We start from the raw sequence: 25270 nt of genomic DNA on the forward strand, positions 1-25270 counted from the left end.
TATTTTCTAAAGTTTTGGAATAATTGTAGTGGAGTAGTAGAGAAGAAGTGCAAGTTTTGAAAATTGGAAATACTCAAGTAAAGTAATAAAAAAAAATACCTGAAGGCTGACAGGCTAACAGGCTGATAGTGGCTTGTTTTTATTTGAATGTAACAATCAATGCCGCCGTCAATTAATTCAACCGCCATGTTTGTTGTGTGGGAAAAAAAGAGATCTACAAGCTGACAACCTGTAGCATCCCACAGGGCGGTTGTTAGCTTGTAGATCTAGCCTACTACATGATTATTATGATTATCCAAAATTATTGGATATACAGGTTTTGTAGCAATTGTAAGAAATATTAGACCTTAATTGTCAAATGTTCCTATCAAGTATACTTTACATTACTCCAGGGCGTTTTTCACATATTTAGTTTTTTTTTTACATTTTGGACCAAACAGCAAATCTTACATCGAGGTGCTCACTCTTCCTTAGTGCCCACTCTTCGTGTTACCCTTGGTTACTTTCCACCACTGACGTAATAAACATTAAAGGCCTCTGGAATCAGTTTTCATATGAGGCCACTGTATTTTTTATCTCGACACCCAGCAATGAGAAAGAAAGTCTGTCTGACTTTACCAACGGCAACACTTTTCTCTCATCAGACCATACAGGAGCGGGTGTGCAATCAATCACAAAGTAGATTTATTAGCAGTCATTCAACTGTAGTAGTTATTATGCTGTAAATAATGCATCCTGCCCTGTGAGGAAGCTGAACTAGTCGCATCACCCCTACTCCACCACCGTAGTCTGATGTTGTATGTTTGTCCCCTCCAGCTGCTGAATGCATCCCATGTGAGTACCAGTGATGTGTCAGGTCTCCACGCCAAGCTGGACAGGAAGAAAGAGGTGATGCTCAATTCTTTGTTTTCAGATGGATTTCTTCATATTTTAGTTTTTATGGATTGATCATCAGAGTGCATTTTGAAGGTTCCCTATAGCTGATTTGATTTAGGTTGTAAGAAGAGAATCCAGTAATCCATTTCCTTTTTGTTCTACTCCAGGTGGAGCAACAGAATAGTGGGGTCCATCAGAGCTTCTCCCAGAGGATGGATGGAGAGCTTGTAGATCTTCTATTATTTTAAATAGACAAAGTATAATATAGGGCTTAATTGGTTAATGTATGTTTTGTAATCTATATCTACAAAGCAGCTTGTAACTAAAGTTTTGAAATAAATGGAGTGGAGTGAACGCAGGCTTTTGTACCGATTGTGTAATTTTTTTGTCTCAATACTCAACTAATGCCTAATATAATTTGTATTTGGATATACAGAACAGTAGGCTATATGGGAACTTATTCGTGAGACTCAATGCATTTTCATTTGCAGACCCAGCAAGTCATGCAGGTTCTTCTCATGTTGTCCACTAGGTGGCTTCAAAGTGACAGCTCAATGATAGAGCAATTGACCTCTAGTTATCCCCAGGCCATGAGCACTATGTATGCAGTTGTGGAAAGTAACTTAAGTACATTTACTCAAGTAGTGTACTTTATTAAAATTTTGAGGATTTTTTTTAGTTGATTATTTTCATTTTTCGACTTCTACTTCTACATCTCAAGAGGCAAACATTGTACTTCTACTCCACTACAATTATTTGAAAACTTTACTTTGTAGATTTAAAACTTGGGACATGCTGTTGTTGTTCTTGGACTATAATATTACCATTACTATGGTATGATAACATTACTATGATTGCTGCTTATGTATTAATCCCGTAGTTTTTCCATCTTGCTTGCTTTGTCATACAAGGATTGCAATTATCAAGCTGTCTTTTATTCAAATAAGACACGATCAAACAACTTGAATTGTGTATTTAAACAAGATTACAGTTCTGTAGCAGGAGACAAATGAACACAAACACTTTTCATGCCAAATTCATGGATGGGATTTTATTTTCAAGGCTTCTGAAAATATTTAGTTTAACACCTCCTTCCCACAGCAAATGGGAGGAGAAAATATGATTTTCAACACATATGCCACTTAAAACAAAACAAGAGGTGCAAAATATTTTACGTTTTAATTACATCTCCATTATTTTTTTTGTCATATCCTAACACAAGACCTTTTAGAGCACTGGGTTTCCCTAAGCATGTGCTCTTGTACCCAGAATGCTTCATGTTAAATCCATGAGGGTAACAGCAGTGGTGTAGCAGTGGACCAGTAAAAGAGCATATTTGGGTCTAAACTTCAACCATTTAGACCTAGAACACCTCTGTGTCACATTAGCTGTTGCAATATTATATATATAGCAACAGTTTCTTTTTAATTTTAAAAAGATTTGTTTTTCATAAAACTTAGGTCAGCATTTAGAAGGCGTTTTTAGAATCAGCCTCAGTTCTAGTCTTATACTTTGTTGTACAACTGTGTCAGACTGCGAAAATAGTCGATCTTCAAGCTCAAAACACGTCGTGATGCAACACATTGGGCTTGCAGATTGGCTACTTTTGCTATTTTTAAAAATGTCTTTCTATAACATGCCCAAAATAGACATACCAGGTTGAAAGTGGTTAAAGTCTAGACCACCCCTCTGCTTTTAGACTGATATCTGTATATCGTTGCTGTTGGGCAGAAACCTTTTATCTCAATATTTCAACTCTTTATTTGTAAATTAAAGGCCCTACTTTGATGTACTAGTAGCAGAGCTTGTAGATCTTCCATTTTTGCAATTAAAAACATTTGGAAAGTGAAAGTGGTTAAGTCTATGGGTTTTATAAATATTGAGCCAATGAAAAGTATTAAGAACTTGAGACTAAATGATAGCTACATTGGATCCATTAGAACTTTTTTCTGAAAAGTAACGCTTTTGGACATACAAGCTTTCCGCCCGACAGCGACAATAGATAACCCATGGCAGCAGTAGAGCGCCCCCTATAGGAGCTACAGGTATACAGTGTTCACAAATAAAACACAAGTTTATATGGTATTTATTATTATCATCATTATTAGAAATTTAAACCCAATAATCATTGTCCACATTTAAACAGAGCTAAGTTTATCAGCCTTATAGCCGAACCAGTCGTGACACTAGCATGGGGCAGTTTCATCTGTACAAGTAATATGGTTTAGTCAGAGGTGGGTGAATATCAGTAGAGAAAGAACCAGCGTTGTAAAAAATAGACCAGTTAAAGGAGAGCATGAACAAATTATTTTCTTTTCCCCACAAAGAATAGTGTGCTCTGATTTGGCTTTGTCTTATTATGACTGGCTGTGTGTGTGTGTGTGTGTGTGTGTGTGTGTGTGTGTGTGTGTGTGTGTGTGTGTGTGTGTGTGTGTGTGTGTGTGTGTGTGTGTGTGTGGTTGGCTAGAGACAGGTGTGGTTGGGTTTTTAGGGCTGGCTCTGAATGTGTCTGCGGAGCTCCTGAGCCTTGTCCTTCAGGTCAGGCCTGGTGTCTGACTGCAGGGTGGACAGAGAGCGCTGGAGCTGCTCTCTGCTCTTCACTGACACGCAGTCCCACTGCTCGCTCTCTGCAGGAACACACGCAACGGTCACTGACAAAGCCCATGTGCAATTACATTTTTTATTATGTAAATCCTTCACCTAGCACCAACCTGAGGATGTATGACTGATACAGTATTCATTTCACTTCGAGAGTCAATATAAATGTAACCAAATGGACCTGTATTACAGTGTTACATTTGTATACACCCTCAGAGTTACAAATAGATAGATTTTATTGTAGGCTTGTGTTCACATAAAAAACAAAAGATCATTAATAGTATAAAATGAGGTAATAATTGTCCATTTACCTCCAGTCCTCTTCACCAGCAGCTCCACAACCGACAAGGCTTCTGTCCTCACTGACGAGTAAGTCTTATTTTCTTGAGGGAGAAAATACAATGATGGGATTAAATACATGCAGGGGAATTTTAACCAACTAAACACCATTACACTACGTTTACTGGGGTTGTTCCATTTACAGTACCCATGTTTCTTTGCCATTTTATTTATCCATTATGTTGGAAATTGTATTCATGTATTTATAGATTTTATTTTTCTTTTTGTATCTGCTACTACGTACGCGCCCCAGTCAAAGGAACCATCCGCACTCACAAAGTTAAAATGTCTTTAACTCATTTCCTGCCAGAATTATTTCAGATTTTTTGCTGTAGACTGCCAGAGATTTTTCAATTAAACAACAAAAGTACTCAGTTAACAAGGAAGTGGATGGGAGTCTAAATCTTCGATAAATCATATCTCCTTGGTCTTTGGGTCAAAAAACAAGAAAAAAATGAAAAAAAAGAACGCAGATCTGCGTCTTTGGCAGCCAGGCGAGAAATTAATTAGAACGCAGATCTGCGTCTTTGGCAGCCAATGTGTTAATATGCCGCAGCAGCAAACAACGTATGTGTTTCGACCTAGTGGCCTTCGTCAGCGTTGACGCCGACTTTGTTCATGAGTGTGGAATGGTTCCATTGTTGTTCATGTTGTCAAGAACCTGCACCTGGTTTGACCTCTCGACTCGTCGCTCGACTCTTGACGAGTCGAGCGACGCATCGCACTACGTGTCTCACTATGTTCTGAGATTTGAGCATTCATACCGTCTGCGACTCGCCAACATCCTCACCAAAATGTAAATAAGGAAATGTTCAGGTGGTTTCAAGAGTATATATCCGACATTTTATGAAGGGTCTGTGACGTTTCATTTTTCCAGAGGTGCGCAACACCAAATGCAGACATCATACGCAACGCGTTCTTTTCTTCGTGCACCATGTCGCTCCAATCAGAAATTGGCCTTAAAGCTCTTTGAGTTGAGCACGCCTAGCCTTTGAAGTTTTAACACGGTTTACACAGACATTTGCACTCAAAGGACCACGTTGGAAAAAAGCTTTATCCTTTTGACAGATATGTACAAATTATTATTTGTAATCATTTTTAGATTTCCATTCTGTTGAATTTCAAAAAAAAAATCGCGACCCCAACTTTGGGAACCCCTGCTCTACACCGTGTTTCTTCGCCAAAAAAGTAGATCTACAAGTTCACAACCCGTTGTGAGCCTGTAGATCATCTAAGTGATTAATGCAGAAGATAGTGTGTAAAATTGCTGGCAAATTGCTGGCAGTCATACCTAGAGGGTATGTAAGAGCAGCGCAGGTCTCTGTGAGGATCTGAGATAGTGCATTAGAATCTTGATAGCCCTTCTCGAGCAGCAACAGCCTACAAAGACAAAACATTCAATTCAAAACTCAACAAAAAGTGTCCTTGAGGGGGTTCCATTTTGTACACTCTAAGTCTTATGGGGGTCGGAGGCCTGATGCATACTAAACTACATAGATGGAATACTTTATTGGCAATTTAAAAAAACAACAGTCACCTTCAAGAGCCCCAATGTGGATTAACAAATATAATCAATACAAAAATGGGGGTCCTTGAAATTAAAAAGTTTGAGAACCACTGCCCTAGTCACCCAACAACAGGGGGAAGTTGTTGAGTAAAACAGAAAACTAGGACAGCAGGTAGACATCAAACCTATCAACTATCTAAACAACAGATAAAAGCTCACACACCGGCTTACTAGCTTTAAAGCCATTAATTGTGATTAATAATAGAATATTGTCATTTCTATTACGCACCCCTGGATGTATGCCTTCAGAGAGAGTAGAACTCCCAGCTGGACCTTCCAGGTGCTCAGCCTGAGCTTCTCACACATCAGCGTGCACACCTCCACCTGGTAACGAGCTGCATAGAGCCAAATGAGCAACGTTTAAGGACACCGTTCACATGGATTAAAGCTAAATAAAATCTCACAACTGAAACAATTTGTATGGCAAAAGTCAAAATGTGCAATTTGTGAAACAGAGTTAAAGGATTAACACACCAATTAACACAATATGTTAAATGATGATGTTTTAGTAATATTGTTCCTGCTGTTCTACATATCGCCAACCAGGTGAAGAAATCACAGATTGAGGCTTTAACCTTTGCTTTTATGAAATATCCAAGACCATTAGGGTTTTATGTAAGATGCTTCTGAACATATTGCTAGTTTGACCACTTCAAATGCTCCAATCTTAAAATAATAACCGAAAATAGGTAGATAGGCTATTTTCGCTGTACAACATGCTTCCATGGAAGACATGCTGGCTTCTATGGAATCAGTTGAGGCGACTGAGAACGTTATAAATACCGATGATTGTATAGCATAGAAATATGCAACTGTCTGTCCATGTCAATGCTTGTTCTACTGGTCAACTGTTCATTTGGACTGGGTTCTGAGGGCCATCAAAGACCTATTCTGTGGAATTAGCTGTAGGTTTACCTTGGGTTTGTGGATTCTTGGGCCAGGACTTTCCCAGCGTGTCGAAGGCACAGAGCAGAGCTTCCGTTTGCAGCTCCCTGTCCTTCTTATCTCCATCACCATCCTCTTCCAGGGACCTCGGGGATACGCCGCCACTCTCTGGGCAGTTCTGTCAGAAGTCAAGAATCAAGAGGGTGTTTGTTTGTCACTCACTCCTAAAGGTACAAGCAGCAAAACGTAGGTGCGGCATGTTCCGCAATGACTACTAACAATACAATGTAACAAGATAAAATAAAATATTACAGGTAAGAAAAAGGGTGTGAACATATAAAAAAATTAAGTTAAAATATTACAGGTAAGAAAAAGGGTGTGAATATATATGAGATGTACAATTGGTCCACATCATGACCATGTTTTTAAGGACTACTTGTAGTATTATCTGCACCAGTGTTTATGTCCTGTTACCTTCTTGATAAGAGGGATGAGGATCTGGGCCATTTCGCTGAAGCGGTCCTCCTGACTGCTGTGCAGCACATCTCCTGCACAGCGCAGGGCGGCCATCTTGTACACCAAGCTCTCCTTGCAGCACTCCTTCAGCACCACTGCCAACACCTCAGAGATGGTGGGCTGGCCTGGACAGGGCTTCTGCAGCTCAGAGCTACAGTGGGGAAAACAATGTAAACCATGTATAAAATGACAGTATATGCACAACAGAAGATGAGGATTCTTTGAATCAGAGGGGGGAATCTGGGTAAGCAATAACCTGGCTAAGGCGTGATTTATACAGATCAAGCCTTAGCAAATGTACAAGTTCACCATTGCATAGTGAGCATGTAGATTGGCAATTTTTGGTGTGCAACACAGCGCTCAACCAAGCATAAATCAAGCATAACGTGCCTCTGTGGCCACTAGACTGGCTCCATTCATTGTGCATATTTGCTCAACCAGAGCGATTAGCTCTCATATTTGATTTCTGAACATTTGTTGCCTGGCACTCAATTACTGTAGCTGCGGCCCTACTACAGATACCGGAAACACAAACTCATGGGGCTCATGTGGGGTTTCTTGAGGAGGCAGGTAGATTGTGACTAATTTAAAACAGGAGTTGGTAACCAACACCTTATGGGGAAGATCAAAGAAGTCTTCCCAGATTAGGTAAGGTACTGTCTGAGTAGATAAACGTATTGTGAAAGATACATACCTGCACTTGGATACCACTGACCCAACGGCTTTCAACAGCTCCTCCTAGAGGAAATCAAAAGGCAAAAGTCAGTTTGTTAACTCACTTGACTATTTAACTTAACATAATTTAATAATAACAATAATAATAATAATAATTTCGACCCCACTCCTTTGGCGTATTTTCTGTCAATGTACAGAAATACATATGTGAAATATGTCCTCTGCATTTATCCATCCTAAATATTAGGAGCAGTGGGCACTATTAATACAGTGCTCAGGGACACTTCAACACATAGACTGGGCGAGCCAGGGACGAACCGGGGGCCTTCTGACTCCCAGACGGCCCTCTTTGCCGACTCAGCATCTGTTGCACCCCTAAAAGTGCTTCCCATAAAAAACTAATTAGCAGCTGTTATGACCTTGCCCGCCCATGTGCGTCCAGACAGTCCCTGCATCAGAGCGGTCAGCACCATGCCAAGGTGTGGTGCCACCAAAGAGCCCGTCTGTTCCTTTGCTACAGTCGCCATGGCAGCGGCGCCTTGAGCCTTCATCTTCCAGGACTGGGACTGCAAAGCCTTCTGGGTAATAGCGATCAGCTCTGTCATGTAAAGCCTGATGCCTCCAAAGCTTCCTGGTGGTCAAGCAAACACACACACATCAAGTCATGATCATCAATTCATCATACATTAACACTTAAACTGTACCCTATATACTTTGTTGACCTGGGTCCCCCAGGGCTCTGTTTGTTAAGCTCCTTTTTTCCCCCCTCTACACCAAATCACTTGCCAAAAATTGTGAAAATGTTATATCGTAATATCTTTAAAAAAAACAAATGCGACATGTATGTTTGCTATTTTTGGCGAGCAACACCACCATACATGTAAATAAACGAGGCTTACCTGGGACATTCTCCTGCCACACCTCTGTGAACAGCGTGGCATCGTGGCACTCTCCCTTCTCCTCCTCTGGGCCTGGAGCCTGGTGCATGCCCAGGAAGGCCAGGGGCAGTCCCACTCCAGCATGGCTCTTCAGCACATCAGGACTGTAATGGCTGATGGCGTGCATCGTCTGCGCGCACGACGACTTATACACCGGGTCTGGGAGGAGACGGGAAAATCAATTCACGGTTCACTTCGCTCGCCGGTGTCGATTGGCTATTTTCAGTGCGTGACACGGCGCACAACCAAATATAAATCAGGCATTAGCTACAGCTCATTTCATCTGCTTCCATGTTTATATGGGATGAACCTGTGTTTGTGTCCTCTCACCCTCTTTCTCCAGGTACCACATATTGAGCTTCAGTAGTAGTTTTTCTACACTGCTGTCCTTTGCGGTCTGATTTGGGGAGAGAAAAAAGTTATTTGACACTGTAGAGTGCTACAGTCTGTAGAAGTTAGAAGTGAATTTATAATATTTCTGTGTCTGTCTGTCTGTCTGTCTGTCTGAATGCCATAGGGTTTTTTCGATTTATGCAGAAAATAAGGACTTTGGTTGACATAAGCCTAAGAGGGGTTCAACATTAATTGTTAAAATCTCAACCGTGCTTATTGCAGCCATTACTGCCTGTGTGGTTCAAAAATCATAAGTTTGTTTGAGATCATCTTGTCAAACAAAACATGTGAAAACATGTCTATTGCATGCTACAGAGCCTAGTTTCTTCATTTATGCAAAACCCAATGCAAATATTCCATTGGAAATCTGTGGTGGGAAACCATGGTGGTGATAACTTCAGGGGTTCATTTCAATTAAGTTGCTCACCCAGCGCATGAAGCACACGGAAGTACCCTCCTCTTCCGCATTTGACCAAAACCATTTTGGTCATAGAGCAGGCGCACTAGCGTTTCAGGTGATAGAAGCATGCGCAGCGCAGTCGCGTTTTAAATGCAGAAGTCTTGCAATACTAGATTTAACCACCAGGACACGGCAGCTTCACTAAACCCCGCGGTCCTGGGGGCTTGGTATAGGCGTACGTTGTAAAAGCAAAATGGCCACCATGTGAATATGACCCATGGTTAAGTAGTGTTTGTGTAAAGCCATGCTTACCCTGACCAGGTGGCCCAGAGCGAAGGCAAAAGCTTTCTGCACCACACTGCTCCTGTCATGGATGCCATTCAGCAGGGCACTCATCAGTTTACCTACAGCAGCAACATCAAACACACCAGTGCACAGAGAGTATATGTTAATCACTTAAAGCAGAATACCACTCATTTTCAACACATTGACTGCCAGAATTATTTCAGATTTTTAGCTGTTGCCTGCCAGAGATTTTTCATTGAAAAAAAAAAGTACTCAGGAGCCGAGATACATAATTTTTAAGTTTTAAGTTAACAAGGAAGTGGATTGGAGTCTAAATCTTTGAAAAATCATATCTCATTGGTCTTTGGGTCAAAAAAAAAAAAAAAAAAAGTAAAAAAAAAAGGCAAGCAAGTGATGGATTATAAAGAACGCAAAGAACGCATATATGCGTTCTTGGCAGTCAATGTGTTAAGCTATGTTATTTAATATACCTTAGACCTGATCTGTGTTAATAAGAAAAAGTCCCCCCCTGTCTGTGTTGCCTAGAACCAGAGAGTCATTCTTTTTTTGGGTCATGTGATCAGCGACATACGGCTGCTGTAGCCTCACAGCTAGAATGTGTAATTTCGTTCACAGCGTGACTCGAGTATAAAATAAATTCAGCCAATTCAGTTATATTGTGTAACAGTTCTATGTCATGTGTAACAATATAGAATCACATGCCATTATATGCTACAAATATTTACTTGCAAAGAGATTATATTGTTTCGCACAGACATACGGAAGTACTAGGGAAATCCGTTTTTTAGATCTGCTATTTTCGGCATCTGTTGCGAGTCTTTAGATCTGCCATTTTCGCCATTTTTTTGTGGTTTAACAGTCTCAAGAAAGACCAATTGTATTTGGCACGCTAGTAGTTGTGCAGTAGTACCTGAGTATGGGGTGAGGTCTTGGGGACACTGCACTGTGAGTGAAACAATGACACTGGCACAACCACCCTATGGAGGGATAGAGTCAAATGAATACAGAGGGAATAACATGACTCACAGTGCACTGAATCTTTACATACAGATGGTAGGTGGACGGAGGTACGAGACAGAAAGGGGACTGAAAGAAAGTCTATGAGCAAAGTGAATTAGAGAAATGCTTAACCCATTAAGACCTGGAACTGTGTCATTTTTTGATTTGAGCTAAAAAGCATTATTTTACACTTTGGGCTATTCAAAAATAGCAGATATACAAGCTCATAGCGCGGCACCGAGTGCCGCGCTATGAGCTTGTAGATCTGCTATTTTTGAAAAATCGTGAAAATGTGTGCAAATCTTTCAATATATATTTTTAAAGCGAACATTTTTAACTCAAATCTTTGCTTCTGGGGGGTCCCTGGAACAACCTATTTTGATGGGGGTCGGCGGCCAAATACTTATAATTTTTGGGGTCCTTGACATGAAAAAGATTGAGCACCACTGATATAGAAACATACGTTTTTCCAGAAAACTGTTGAGATTTAGGAGACATGTAGAATCGACTTCAGGTCTTAATGGGTTAATTGTGAAAATAGCCAATCCACAAGCTCTCAACGCGCCGCAATGAGACATGTTGAGATCTTGTGGATCGTCTGTTTTCGGCAAATAACACAGTTGTACAATGAAGTGTAAATCAGGCTTAGGTGTGTGTACCTTGGTTCCTAGTCCCACTCCACTCTTGAGCAGCTCACAGAGCCTGGGGACCAGCTCTCCAAGGACAGACACATCCAGATGCTGGAGACACTAGTGTCACACACACACACATACGGGAGATATCTTAAAGGAAGTACTAAAGATGTATTCTTCACTTCTTTATTTTTGCAAGGTTCTGTTTGAAAAAAACCCAGTGGTGGAAAAAGTACAAAATGTTTTGAGTAAAAGTATCAATACTGCAATTTAGAATTACTCTGTTTCAGGTAAAATACAGAATGTCCCATTTCACAAGTTTTCAAATGTATACAAATCTTTTGAAAATAGCAGATCTACAAGCTCACAATGCGTTGCGTTGTGAGCTTGTAGATCAGCTATTTTCAAATGGACGAAATGTATATAGGGCTGAAGTGGTTTAGTGGTGAAGTATGTTTAGTAATGATAATCAAAATCAGTAACTAGTAACTCAAGTTTTCAAATAATTGTAGTGGAGTAAAAGTACAATATTTGCCCCTGAGGTGTAGTGGAGTAGAAGTAAATGTACAGAAAATTGGAAATACTCCAGTAAAGTAAAAAATACCTCAAAATTCTACTTAAGTACAGTACTTTGTTTATGTTACACCACTGGAAAAAAAAGGGTAAATGATTTCATGTAACTTAAATGATAGAAATTGATACTAAAAGCCCAAAGAAAATGCTAAAAGCTATCACAATAATAATAATAATAATTTTTTACCATGTTAATGGTCTCCATCATGGGGGAGGACTTGGCAGCACTCAGCCTAGCTGCATCCATGGCACTCTGGGGGTAAAGCAAGAGTCAAAACAGATAAAAAACACTTGTAGTGATGAGATGCTGGTAAACGACAACATAGCACAGGACATAGATAGATCCTTTATTTGTCCGTTAGGAAATAGTTTTGGGGCCATACAGCCACCAGAAACAAAAAACACAAACAGAGCAATACATGTCATTTAAGGAACATGTTAACTTCATACAGAAGGTTTACCTTCTCCTGCTCTGTAGCTCGGAGACTGAGGTAGTTGAGGACCTGGGGCTCCAGGGTGCTGAGGGCCTCCAGCAGGGCTGGGATCAGCCGAGGGGTGTGGGGTTTCAGCCTGGCACCAGCCGTCTTACTGACCTTCACCAGGGTCTGAATGCTGAGGGAGGGAGAACGTTTATTAGTTTTTTAGATGGATCCCCAATAGCCTTGGCTTCCTGGGTGGGGTCCATAAAAGACATACAATACATGAACGGGAAAACAAGTCAGATGCCTTAGCAAGTTGTATCCGTCTAAACAAGACATAGCATACTTTGGTCACTGCATTTAGTGTATTTAGAATTACCTAGAAATTAAGAGTAGTTGTATCAGTTAAAAACAACACACTTTGGTCATTGCATAAAAGACAAAAAAGCTTTTAGAGTCCGCACAATTCCTAGCGCACTTAGGTCACTGCATTTAACAATTCCTAGAGAGGAAAATCATAGGACCACAAATGGAACAAAAACAAATAATTAAAGACGGTGAGACAGTCAGAGAGTGAGAGACTCCAGGAAACAGAGAGGAAGATGGAGAGAGATGGGTTCTAGCTACGAAGCGATATGACAGAAACCCAAAGCTACCTGAGTGCGCGGACCTCCGGAACGTTGCTGACAATGCCTTTGTCCAGCAGGGTTGGTAACATTACTGCTACGGTTCTCTGGGCTGCAGCACCCGTAGATTCACACATACGAGTACACACCTGGAACCGACACAGAAAGAGAGAGTAAAGTAGACATAACACTCGGATGGGCATTGGGCACCACACACTTGTAATGACTAGGGCTGCAACTATCAATCATCTTCTTTGTGATTATTCTATCAATAACGTTTGATTAATTGATAATAAAAAAATGTATATATATATATTTGATAAAAATCAACAAATTGACGCACATTTATTTATTGGGATTTCTTTAATAATCAACTAAATTCATTAGTCTGATTAGCCTCTTAAGTCTTACTACACAGACACACACTTGTCTTACCTTACTGAGTGTTTTCAGTGTAATGTCTGCAGCCTTCCTCACAGACTCCTGAAATACAGCCACACAACATAGTCAGAATGAACGTACATCAGCAGAGCACTTTACTACAGATACATGTATATGATAAATATCATACAAAAGTTAAACTGATTTTTTATCATAAAGAGAGCGAGCATCATGGGAAAGATTCCACTACACTCAAATGTGTGGCTGGTGTTCCATCAAAGCAATGGTTTTCCAATCACAGGTCTGAAATATACTTGTGTTAGTTTAATTTCTGTTGTATTTATTGTTTAAAACATTTGTATTAGTTTCATGTAATATCACATCTCATTACATTTTCTTCCCGTCATGGTTTTGGTTCCATTTGATTCCCATTTTCTCTGTTATATGGCACAATCAACAACTGGGAATCTAACAATATCAAATGAAAGGCATAAAGCAAGGCAGGTTAAGGAGGTGCCGCTGGAAGGCCTTTGTTATTGCGTGTATGAAGAAAGAAATTCCATGGCATGTGGCTACAGGGTGTGTAATCAGCTGTGGCTGATTTCTTCACCCTCTATCCATAAAGTATGTGCAGGTGTGTTTGGATAATTAATGGTAGATGGATTCGAATTATAGCCTACATTGTGGATGTGTTTGTTTGACCCGGGGGACAGTGAGAGAGGGAGGGGGGCTGTGTGTGTGTGTGTGTGTGTGTGTGTGTGTGTGTGTGTGTGTGTGTGTGTGTGTGTGTGAACCAGAGAGAAAATAGGCACACTGCATGGGAGTGGGAGAGAGCTAAGCAGTCAATTGTGATTAAATATGTCTCATACTCAACATGAGCATTTTCCTCCTGGTTATGTACGCACATTAATATTTTGATAACGTTAATAGCATAGGCCAGGCCTTTCTAATTCCATTTCATTTATTAGTTGACGCATGTAAAAGTCATATCCCCTTTTATTTTCTGAACTCCCAAACTGAACAAACGACGACGATGAAAGCAAGAGGAGACTATCTCTCCTTGAGTGAACCTTGAGTTAATTGAGAGTTAACCACTTAAACCCTCTAGACTTACTGTAGTAAAATGGACCCAAGTTGGCTCTGTACTTGAACCACTTTTTTCTGTCTACACCAAATGTCTAATATTCCCCCAGAATATGGATGCTGGGGTTCAAGTGGTTAATCAGTCACGTACTGTATGGCGTCATTTTCTCTGACTAGTAACGTCTATGTGTGGGGAATACAGACCTTGATGTCATCCAGTACTCTGAACAGCGTCTCCCACATCTCTGCCAAGTGGTCGATGATGTCATCAGCCTGACGGCCACGGATCAGGTCGTTTAGGGCCAAGCAGCTGGAGGGAAGAATACGTCAATTGCCAAAAAAACTATAATAATAATTATTATTTATTATTTCAGCTGACTACACAATGGTATTATATGCAGAGTTTAATTATTTTTGTCCTGCATTAAGGAAAATGCTCTGGCAAAGATTGATGAGGACTTTTTGTGTCCTCAGAGTGTTGGGAATTGATAATACTGCACCTGGATTCTCGTACTCTCCAGGTGTTACTGGTCAGGTTAAGGAGGACGTCCTGCAGAATCTCCTTCAGGTACTTATCCACCTGAAACACGTCAGCACTTATGAGGGACTTTATCCTAAACCAAGTCAAGAGTACATCAAGACCACGTGCAGGAATATTATTATGTAAGGGAACACCGTTTCATCAAGTGTGAGTGTGTGCAGTGGTTCTACAAGTGGGGTCCAGGGACCCTCAGTGTTCCCTGAGAGTGTTCTAAATGCACCCTTACAGGTCTGTAACTCTGAGAGTGTACAAGGGGAACCAAATGGACCCGTAAGAATCCATTTGGTTCCCACAGGTCTATTTGGTTCCATTTGTACACTCTCAGAGTTATGGGGGTCCTTGAAATAAAAGGTTTGAGAAGCACTGAGTGTGTGTATTGTGCGTGCATTAGATCTCCATCAGCTCTGTTACCAGGGTTTTGTCTTTGACCAGTGCGTCCCAGATGCTGGTCATGGCCTGGCGGATGGCAATGTTTGGGTCAAACTGGTAGCGGTAGAGTCGGGGGATCAGCTGGGGAAGGTAGGGGGTCAGCTGTTCTCCAGCTTTCGCAGCTATGATGTGGAACCCAAATGCTGCTCCCTGGAAAACACAGAGGACAGCAGGTGAGTCATGTCGCATGAACAGTTGTAAGTACAGCATTTATTAGTTCCTAGAAATACCATATGGGCCTGTTTTGAGTGAAATTTATGTCTTAAATGTTCAGCGAAAATCTAAATGGAGCACTTGAACCTCTAGAACCAAACTGATTGCGCTGGTCCGCTACTTCCCTCCTACAGGCTGACAGAAATTGAAATTGTTGTTAAAGTCCCTGTTTCATAGCCTGGTATCCAGCCTGCTTCGCTACGTTCGGCGGACTTTTTTTTCTCTCTTCGCTTCTCAGTCTGGAAAGCCTCCTATCTCCAAGGGAGGCGGGACATGCCACAAGCTTCGAATCGAACCTGGGGCTTCTGATTGGTCTGTGGTGCGGGGCGGGACCAAAAAAACAGTGTGATCGTTGTGATTCGTCATTCGTTTGAACAACATCCAATCAGCAACGACGTTGCCCAACGTAACATATGTAGTTCCAGTGTAGTTCTGCAAAACCTCCCAATGGGAGGCTTTCCAGACTGAGAAGCGAAGAGAGAAAAAAAAGTCCGCCGAACGTAGCGAAGCAGGCTGGATCCCAGGCTACCTGTTTCAGGTCATGAATGTTAAAAGCACTAACTTTCCTTTTTTGTTTACGTGTTTAGATTGACACACGTCACACACAAACAGTGATTGAGCACCTCATACTGATATTCACATGAATAACGGTACCTTGCGGGAGTTCCACATGGCATGGTGATTGGCCAAGTTCATGAACTTGTAGACCAGATCTGGTTGGTTGAGGTCGCTGGCCAATGAGCAAAGCTCCTTGTATGTGGACAAGCCTTGTCTGCCATGAACCGAGAGAGACAAAAAAAGAAGACTGGCGATCAACTACAGCCTCATGAGATGCACTTACAGTACATAACAAAAGCTCCCATTGAACATATTGACCCGGCAGCCATTTTTCTCTAACGTTACCAAGTATGCAAGTATGACATGAGATGAATATGATCAATTTAATGCCTGGGTTCTTATTGAAACTCCCTTGGTGTACATATGTTATGCACATTATTTGGAATGGGAAGAATGAATTCTGGTGGGAAATGACTGACCCGTCGGGTGCTTTCCCCAAAGCTTCGCCTTGGAACACCTCTGTGTCGCCTGATACGGCATGCTTCACTCTGTTTGGAAAGAAACCAACATTTGACATCACATCATTCCTCATCCCCCTTTAGAGTTGTACTAGAAATTAGAGCCATACGGATGCTACATTTTTGAGTCCGATGCTGATCCCGAATTTGAAAAGTCCTAGACCACCGATTAATGATGTTTTGACCGATATTTGACCTGAAGAAGATCCACAGCGGATCGAAATGTTGTCAAAGCTGTCTTTTTACCGTTTTTGGTGTGAAGGCTCAACCTTTTTAAAGTTACGCCTTTTTAGCCCAGCAGCCAGAGTCGATGTGCGTATAGTTAAGTTACCTTTGAGCGATATTTGTCACAAAGTTCAACATTTTCTGATACATTTTTTAAATGTGGAAATCTTTACTTTTTCACCTATAATGACAAGCCCAAATTAGGGACACACTGGCTGTGTAATTAACGATACAGATGTCAATAAAGACTAATGGCTGATATATTGGCCACACCGAAACATCGGCTGGGTCTATTAGAGCAGTGGTTCTCAAAGTGGGGTCCGAGACCCCCAGGGGTCCTTGGGGGGGTTCTAATCTAGGGGGTCCACAGCAAAAGTAATTAATATAGAATCACAATCATTTTAAACACTTTATGCATTAGTTGGCTATTCAAAACTCGCAGATCTACAAGCTTGAAAATCTTGAAAATGTTGGAAAGATTTGCATAATTTAGATTTTTTTTAAACACAAATCTTCTCTTCTCTTCGTCCCTGGCACAAAACATTTTCCGATGGGGGTCCGCGGCCAAATACATATCAATTTGGGGGTCCTTGACATGAAAAAGTTTGAGAACAACTACATTAGAGTCGATACTACAAATAGCCACAATCCTGTACTCTCCATCACCTCTTGCCAGTCATGAGTGTTTCCACCAGGGTGGACACCAGTTCCTGCTGGTCCCCTTCTCCTCCCATCTCATAGACCAGGCCCAGACCTTTAGACGCCACATCCTGACTCAATTCTGAACCAGAGGAGGGCCAGAAAGAAGGCGGTTAAAAGTTTGTTTATATACATTTCACGGATGCAAATAATGGCAGAAATATAGTCGATTGTGGATTTCAGACTGGATCATTATCTCACCATCGGGGTCCGAGAGATTGGAGATGAACGCTGTCTGAATCTCCTTCAGGCTGGACTGGAAGACAGGAAAGAGTGCATAAAGCATGATGAATACAAAGACCAGAATGATGATCCACCCACTATTAACACATTGAATGCCAAGCGTTCTTTGCGTTCTTTTGAATCCATCACTTGTGTGCCAAGAACGCATATATGCGGGGGGGGGTTTTTTACATTTTTTTTTTAGAATTTGACCCAAAGACCAAGGAGATATGATTTTTTGAAGATTTAGACTCCCATCCACTTCCTTGTTAACTTAAAAAATCTGTATCTCGGCTCCTGAGTACTTTTTTTTTCTCAATGAAAAATCTCTGGCATAAAACAGCTAAAAAATCTGAAATAACTCTGGCATTCAATGTGTTAAAAACAAAAAAAACAATGTCAAAATAGTTAGCAAACACTGTCTGGCAGCAACAACTGCAACAAGAAATGCGTGTGCAAACTGACTTGGATAAAGCTAACCCTTGAAATTTAAGACCAATTATTAACTACTTGACCCTATATTCTTCATTGACCGGGGTCCCCCAAGGGTATATACTTTGCCCCATCCTTTTATTTTATCCCTCTACATCAAATCTCTTCGCTGACAATAGCTGATCTACAAGCTCACAACACGTCACGTTGTAAATCAGCTATTTTCGCGTAATGTTCATCTATTATGACATGATCGGTCTCAGGTCTTAATGGGTTCTTCTGAGCCCCTGACCTCCAGCTGGGTACCTTGATCTGCTTGTGATGGCTGAGTTTCTTGACCAGAGAGAGCAGCCAGATGCAGGCTGCTTGTCGGACATGTGGGTTCTGACTGGGTATGTACTTTGACAGAATGGAGTTGAGGACCCACGGCACCACATCATTGTTCTTCACATCTGACACTGCATAGAAGAGAAAGAGCATTCCTGATACAAAATACACTGTTCAGCTGCTAATTATATAAATATATGCCATACCGTCCAAACCCTTATATATATATTTATATACACATCAACTCTCTTGCATCTGGCATTTTGCTTTAAATCCTTTTTCGTCAGGGTTGGTATGGCAGACTTTAATGTATTAATCCAAGGGGTCTATAATTGGTCCCCTCCTTTTTACCCTATATGCCAAAGCTCACAATGCGATGCATTATTATTGTGAGCTTTTAGATGAGCTATTTTCACTGAATATTTGCCTAACATGCAGAACAGACGCTAGGGTTCAAGTGGACAAATAACAAGGCTTATATTGGCCACATAAATGTATGTTTCTAATAGTGTGTGGCTCTAAGACAAGCTGTTTTACTGCGTGTACAATATTCTAAATGCCTGTGTGAGACGGTCCTTACTTTGTGGTGGGCTATATTGATCCTCAGTGCAGGTCCACGGGTCCCTGGCGGCTCCAGAGCGGCTTCCTATGGCACCACTGGTGATGGCCTCTCCTACTGTAAACTGCAGCTCAACCTGCTTAGCCTGAGATGGGGAGTTGTGTATGTTTGTTAGATGTCAAATCAATGATACATTGTCAATCTATTGAGGCAAGCTAAATTGCTGTGGGGATTTGCTAAATAAAACAATAACAATGTCTGGATGTAATAAACAAGATAGTCCCTGTGTAGAAGGCACTGATCTCATAAATAGTCCCTAAGGAATCCTCACGACGGAAATCCGTCGCCACGACGGAGAACTTTAATCCATGAGAAGGTATTCATATAAAGAATTGAGGCCAAGTCTATGAAGACCGAGGGACAAGTATGATATGGGTGTAAACAAAAACAAAATCAAAAGAAACATCACTTCCTTTGAGATAATGCCACAGCCATAAGCCGATTATCTTCCCAAATTATCCTGTAGTGTGAGGGGTTCAAGGATACAATCTTAAACCTCCAAATCTGCTTACAGATGATAGGGGCTGCCTCGATATTTATCAAACATGTTTGTTATTTATCTGATTATGTCACTACTATCCGAGGGGCACGGCAGGAGTGGTGCGCGACTGAAAGAGACAAGTCTACAGAAGTTAAGTGAATAAGAGAACAGAATAAGAGAAGAGGACACCTGAGGCTTGTCGATATATGGCAAGAACGCAACTGTTAAAATCCTGTAGTGTGTAATTATTTTCAAATCATGTTGCGTGTGCATGTTTTAATATTATAGAGAAGATTATGAGTGTTTCTCTTATGAGTTTATCCTTGATGTAGTCTCGCGTAGCCAGACAACTATTCCACAATCTCCCTATGCTATATAGAGTCTGGAACTACACCTCCCGAAATCTGAGGCAGGAAGCTGGCATCCGTTCGTCATTTCCGTTCACGAAAATATATTTTAAATATCTTTAAAAAATTAGTTGAATACTGTACTGTACCTCCACAGAGTCCATGAGTCCCTGCAGCAGCTTCTTTTGATGGGGAAAGTCCACATCTCCCACAGGGAGGTTTCCCAAGGTCTGGATGGATCGCTCCTTCATCTGCAAACATACAGACACAAACAGCAAGTTTAAATAATAACATAAATGTTACAGTATATTGACTTTTCTTTTTGTGTTGAGCAAAAACTAAATGACAATGACTTTGCCCGTGTTTTGAGATTATACTTACATAACACATGTAATTTATTTACAGTATCTAGAATGAAAGTACACATTTCCCTGTATGGTTTTCTGCACGTCCCTGGTTACCTTGGTGCTCTCCTTTCCAGAGGGGATGCGAGCCAGGAGGTTGTCTACGACGGCCAGTTTGGTGAAGCCCTCGCCCTCTGAGGGGACCAACAGGGGCCCGTTACGTCCAATTTCCCCCAGCGCTGTGCATGCTGCTACAGCCAGTAATGCACTACTGCTATCCAGAAAGGTACCTTGGAGACAAGACACACGCATTATGACTTGAAACATTACATTTTCTCTAGTTTTGGGTTCATATAAAAGCATTTTCAAATGGAGTAGCTCCATCAATTACATGCCCAGTAAATCATCTGGAACTGTAATCTCGGAGCTGCCTCATTCAGGGATGCTGTATTTGTGACAAAACATCATGTAATTACCGATCGTCTTGGTGGCCATGGCGACAAGCTCATCGTCCCCCTGGGGTGTGGTATTCATTTGCAGATCTACAGCTTTCTTCTTACTCATGTACCTGCCCACCATGTAGCCCAGTGCCATGATGGCCCCATGCTGAGTCTCAGGGCTCTGAAAGGTTCAACGAAACCCATAAAGATGAATATCTTAGTATACAGTTAAAACATAATGCTTCCCCCTAAGCCATTTCTGTTTGTGAAGAGATGTGTACAAGAGATATTGCATGCGTACATGGTTGTCTTTAGTGATCTTGACCAGGTTGTGCACAGCGGTCTTCAGCTCATTCCCAGACATGGTGGAGACGACCACAGCATACAGTTGGGCTGCTAACTCCCTCATGTCCTCCTTGTTTGTGTTCATCAGACTCTGGAAAGGTAAGCAACATTCAGCATTAACCTTAACCCGGAATTCATAATCACTGGATTACCGTAACTGATAATTCATAGTTTTTGTAATTATCGGAATCCGCATTTTAACTGACATTTTGCCTTCTAGATATAGATTCCTGTTAGAGGGAGTGAGTCATCCGTGTCAGCTTATTAATATAAAAAAAGATGATTCAATATTTCAAGAAATATAAAGCATGTGAAAACGTGGATCTCAGACTTGACATGTGGTCAGCCTGTATCATCAGTCATCTATGATGTCAGTCTATGACATGACTCAAAATATGGACAAGGTTTCAGCAGGGTTGCAAGGTTTCAGTCGTCAAAAAGAGCACACTAAGGTTACAAGATTCACTTGGAAATGCAATGTCACTCTCCATCTCCCTCTTTTGTTCACTCTCTTACTATCCCCCCTCCTTCTCTTTCTGACTCATTCAATCTCTTAATATCTCTGGCTCTCTTTTGGTCTGTCTGTATTTATGACTTTTATTTCACTAAATACTCTCACAAAATGGACGGACAACGTAGCAGACTGCAGTCACAGAAGCTCACCCTGCATCCATACTGCATTGGTGTACCAGGTTTCTCCAACAAATACCTCTTTGAGGTGGCGCAACAGTCCACCCAGAATGTAAAAATCTTTTAACAATAATCTTATCTGTATTGAGTGCTACGACCTCGCAAACATGCATGTTTTCCGAATAAACCTGAACTCAGTGTTCAAGTGAGGTACAGTGAGACAAAAATACTCACTTTAATCCAGTCAATTTTTTCAACAAATCTTGGAGCCAGCTTCTCTGGGCAGCCAGACACCACCTCTAGAAGACAGTACATAGCTGGGATTCCTGTTGAAAGATCATAAACAGAAGTTCACAGAATAAAATTCTCCTTTCAGTAACATGTAACATGTTACATATGAATGTACTGACTAATGCCACATGCATTTCACGCACTTAATGTAGACCAACATTTCAAGCCACTGCATTCATCTTGTATGGATTAAAGAACTACAACAGCTACGTCTCCAGTGCACCCCTAAAATAATAAAACAAACAGAATAAAAGATGAATTACCTCCTATGGCAGACAGTAGCTGCTGCAGCAGGTCAATGTAGACATGTACAGGGTTGGCCTCGCTGCCCTTTGACCCAAGGGTCTGGGTTTCAGAGGTCAGCAGTGTGTGGACGTAGCGGCCGATGGCGGGTGCATCGTCCTGCATGTCTACCAGGCTTTTTGACATGGGTGTGGCACCGGCACTGTAGGCTAGACACATCCTCAGGTATAGCATGATCTGTGTAACAGTGAGAGGAAAAGAGGTGGAGCAAGGTGTGAGGGTCGCGTATCGGCCTGAACCTCTAGTTCAGCGCAAAACAAATCCCTCATAATATGGGGTTGTGGTATAAAAACGTTTGAGAACCCCTGCTCTAGTTGAATAAAAATAAACTGCTGATATCACTAAATAGGCAACAAGTACTGATACATTGTGACCTATGGGCAAGGATACTTAGTTTCTGATAAAGAAACATTTGGAATGCTAGGGGTGAGAGGGTGTCTGAAGAGAATATATTGAGAGTTTAACTACCGCTAAGCAACTTTCCTTTTAAGCATGAATGGAACTGAATTTTAGTTAATAAAATCAGTCGACAAAGCCACAAGTATAGTATAATAGGATCTATAATATATTCTATATGTATCAAAAATGAATTCTTACCTCTCCAAATGCAGATGGGTTGAAGGGAAGAGTGGAGGTTCCAACAGTGTACTTGGCTGGCGTTTTCATCCTTTGAACTGCCTGATAATGAGAAGATCAAACGAGAGAGATGATGTGGGAAAATCTTTGAAGAAATAGTGGAGATAACTCTTAACCAGGGTGTAATATAGCTGAAAGTACTGCATGACAAAAGACTTGGAATAAGGCTAATGCCTGATTTATCCTTGGTTGCGTGCCGGTGCCTAGCACTGAAAATAGCAGATCTACAAACTCACGACGTTTGTAGATCTTGTAGATGGGCTATTGTTTGTGCACGTCACCCGTGCGAGTAACCAAGTATAACTTAGGCTTAAGCTCCTAACCTTCTCCTGGATGTAGGCCACCATCTCAGTGAAGGAAGGCATTGGTTTTGACCCCTCCTTCTCCGGGCTCTTGGTTTTAACAGCCCTCAGTACCTTTTGGGCCTCCGCAGACACCTCCTCTCTCCTGGAAGGCAGAGCACAAGTACTCCTCATCTCTTACTCTACTTAACATAATAACTCAGTCTCATCCTTACATGAATTATGGAATAATAATGTAATTATGACTATTATGAATTATGAAATAAACAAATTGCTTTTCAGATCAGATCAACGTCGCTGTGAATCGGCATGTCAAACATGGCCATCACGGTTGCTGCATAGTTTTTATGTGTAAAAAGAAAAACACAGAGGCCTTCGCGGTGATGCCCTCAGATAATCTCAGGCAACAATGAATTATCTGGTGATCATACATTTATAACATTTTAAGGATAATAGTATAAATAAGGTGGATTTAGTTTATTCTTCTGTATAGAACTTAGTTTGGGACTTACGGATCTCCAGCAGCCAATAGCAGCAGGTATCTAGAGGTCACATGATCAGGTGCAAACACTGTGCTAGCAAACTTCATGGCCACCTGACGAACCTGCACTTCGGGCTGACCAAAGACATAATGACACATTATCATCATACAATATATGCATACCGAATAATAAGAGCTGTTTACATATTCGAAAATAATTACATATTCTAATTCAAATATGTTTGACTTGCTAGTTATTTGTACTTTTTAAAAATTATTCAGTCTGCTTACCTTCCCTATGTATGCAGCCACAAGGGCCTCCATCAGAGTGAGCAGTGCCCCCTGCAGGTTGGCATATGCTCCAACCATCATGGACAGAGCTTCCTGAATGGCCAGACGAACGTCCGACTCCTCCTGGAGATGTTTATATGGAAATACCAATGTCAGACACCCATTTAATAATAATAATAATAATGCATTTTATTTATAACGCACTTTACATTCTTGCAAATCTCAAAGTGCAACAGGGTTTAAAAGCATGGCATAAAATCATCATAGGCAACCAAACAATTACATGGGACCCAACTAGGCTAGACTAAAGGGTCATTTGACCTTACTCAACCAATATTACACACAAAAAGGATAATATAATAAGAGTGTGTTTAATAATTGAAATGTGCTGATTATATTGTGTTGTAGTTCCAAGATGAAAGCCTGATTCTCAAGAGATGCATCTTTAACCCACCTTGCACATGGACTCAAAGAATTGCTGGACTAATGCTATATCCTTTGTGAACAGCTGGGGCATGCGGCTAAGTGAGAGGGAGCAGAAAATGGCACAAATCATCAAGTCTCATCCCACCAAGCTGACCCATTTCAAGAACAATAACATTGGTATTTCACTGATACCTTGATAGCTTCCCAACAGCAGAGTATGCAACACACAGCAACTTGGGATCCTGCAACGTTAAGTTTTTTTAACAGTTACAACATCAACTGTTACACTATGAAATAAGATTAAATGTTATTTGTTATTATGTATTGTGGAACAGGCAGACAGTTTTTACCTCCTTGTATTCGTTAATGAGCTTGGTAAGACCATTGAGCAGCATCAAGCCCAGAGGTTTGTTGGTGTCAGGACAGCTGAAACAGAGAGGGAATATTACCCTTCAGAATGAAATACCTACATGTAATGAAACATTGTGGAGATTCCCCAGGATATTTCCAGAGAATGGAGAAGGGCAACGTTTTCTTACACACTGCAGATGTGATGCACAAATTGCAGAGTGAGAGACAACAGTTTGTTGTTGGTGTTGGCTCCAAACAGACCATCATACACAACCTGGGAGGGACCCAAGGAAAGTAGTTATAATTTACGTGGCAGAAAGGTAATAAGGCAGACTAAATAAATGCACAAAACTACAACGACAGAAGCATTCAGAGACATTTCCCTACCGGGGGAAAAAAAAGAAAAGGAAATTTATCTCAGACATAACTAGATGCGTGTCTATGTAAACAAACATGCCCATGCTCTCACACACACACACAACCTGTATATTGGCAGGGAAGCATTCTGCTGCTAGACGTGACCGTAGCAGATGTGGCAGGATCTTGAGTTTGACTCTGGTGCTCACTGGCTCATGTTTCAGCTCTTGCTTCACAGTGGCCCCCTAGAACATCC

At 41.1% G+C, this 25270-nt stretch overlaps 1 protein-coding gene across 1 annotated transcript in view; it reads right to left on the minus strand.

Annotated features, from left to right (window-relative positions):
• Positions 1–2946: 2946 nt before the first annotated feature.
• The window catches only part of ecpas (Ecm29 proteasome adaptor and scaffold), a 30399-nt gene continuing 8075 nt past the window's right edge, over positions 2947–25270 (minus strand). The window contains exons 9-49 of the mRNA XM_080445575.1: positions 25140–25259; positions 24846–24931; positions 24657–24732; positions 24499–24548; positions 24335–24401; positions 23881–24003; positions 23621–23724; positions 23130–23253; positions 22768–22848; positions 22131–22347; positions 21811–21902; positions 20903–21037; positions 20638–20782; positions 20279–20451; positions 19967–20068; positions 18951–19074; positions 18350–18501; positions 17591–17645; positions 17357–17471; positions 16427–16495; positions 16044–16161; positions 15159–15326; positions 14707–14786; positions 14411–14516; positions 13178–13225; positions 12773–12891; positions 12159–12309; positions 11885–11950; positions 11152–11241; positions 10404–10470; positions 9500–9591; positions 8725–8791; positions 8356–8553; positions 7876–8087; positions 7476–7519; positions 6740–6932; positions 6296–6443; positions 5610–5715; positions 5105–5193; positions 3786–3857; positions 2947–3503 (exon numbers count right to left, since the gene is read on the minus strand). Coding sequence (XP_080301701.1) covers positions 3364–3503; positions 3786–3857; positions 5105–5193; positions 5610–5715; positions 6296–6443; positions 6740–6932; positions 7476–7519; positions 7876–8087; positions 8356–8553; positions 8725–8791; positions 9500–9591; positions 10404–10470; positions 11152–11241; positions 11885–11950; positions 12159–12309; positions 12773–12891; positions 13178–13225; positions 14411–14516; positions 14707–14786; positions 15159–15326; positions 16044–16161; positions 16427–16495; positions 17357–17471; positions 17591–17645; positions 18350–18501; positions 18951–19074; positions 19967–20068; positions 20279–20451; positions 20638–20782; positions 20903–21037; positions 21811–21902; positions 22131–22347; positions 22768–22848; positions 23130–23253; positions 23621–23724; positions 23881–24003; positions 24335–24401; positions 24499–24548; positions 24657–24732; positions 24846–24931; positions 25140–25259 — 4584 coding nt within the window. The 3' untranslated portion in view covers positions 2947–3363. The remainder of the gene's footprint in view (positions 3504–3785; positions 3858–5104; positions 5194–5609; positions 5716–6295; positions 6444–6739; positions 6933–7475; positions 7520–7875; positions 8088–8355; positions 8554–8724; positions 8792–9499; positions 9592–10403; positions 10471–11151; positions 11242–11884; positions 11951–12158; positions 12310–12772; positions 12892–13177; positions 13226–14410; positions 14517–14706; positions 14787–15158; positions 15327–16043; positions 16162–16426; positions 16496–17356; positions 17472–17590; positions 17646–18349; positions 18502–18950; positions 19075–19966; positions 20069–20278; positions 20452–20637; positions 20783–20902; positions 21038–21810; positions 21903–22130; positions 22348–22767; positions 22849–23129; positions 23254–23620; positions 23725–23880; positions 24004–24334; positions 24402–24498; positions 24549–24656; positions 24733–24845; positions 24932–25139; positions 25260–25270) is intronic.

The sequence above is a fragment of the Gymnoscopelus braueri genome, assembly GCF_963280865.1.
Source record: "Gymnoscopelus braueri genome assembly, chromosome: 2".
NCBI lineage: Eukaryota > Metazoa > Chordata > Actinopteri > Myctophiformes > Myctophidae > Gymnoscopelus > Gymnoscopelus braueri.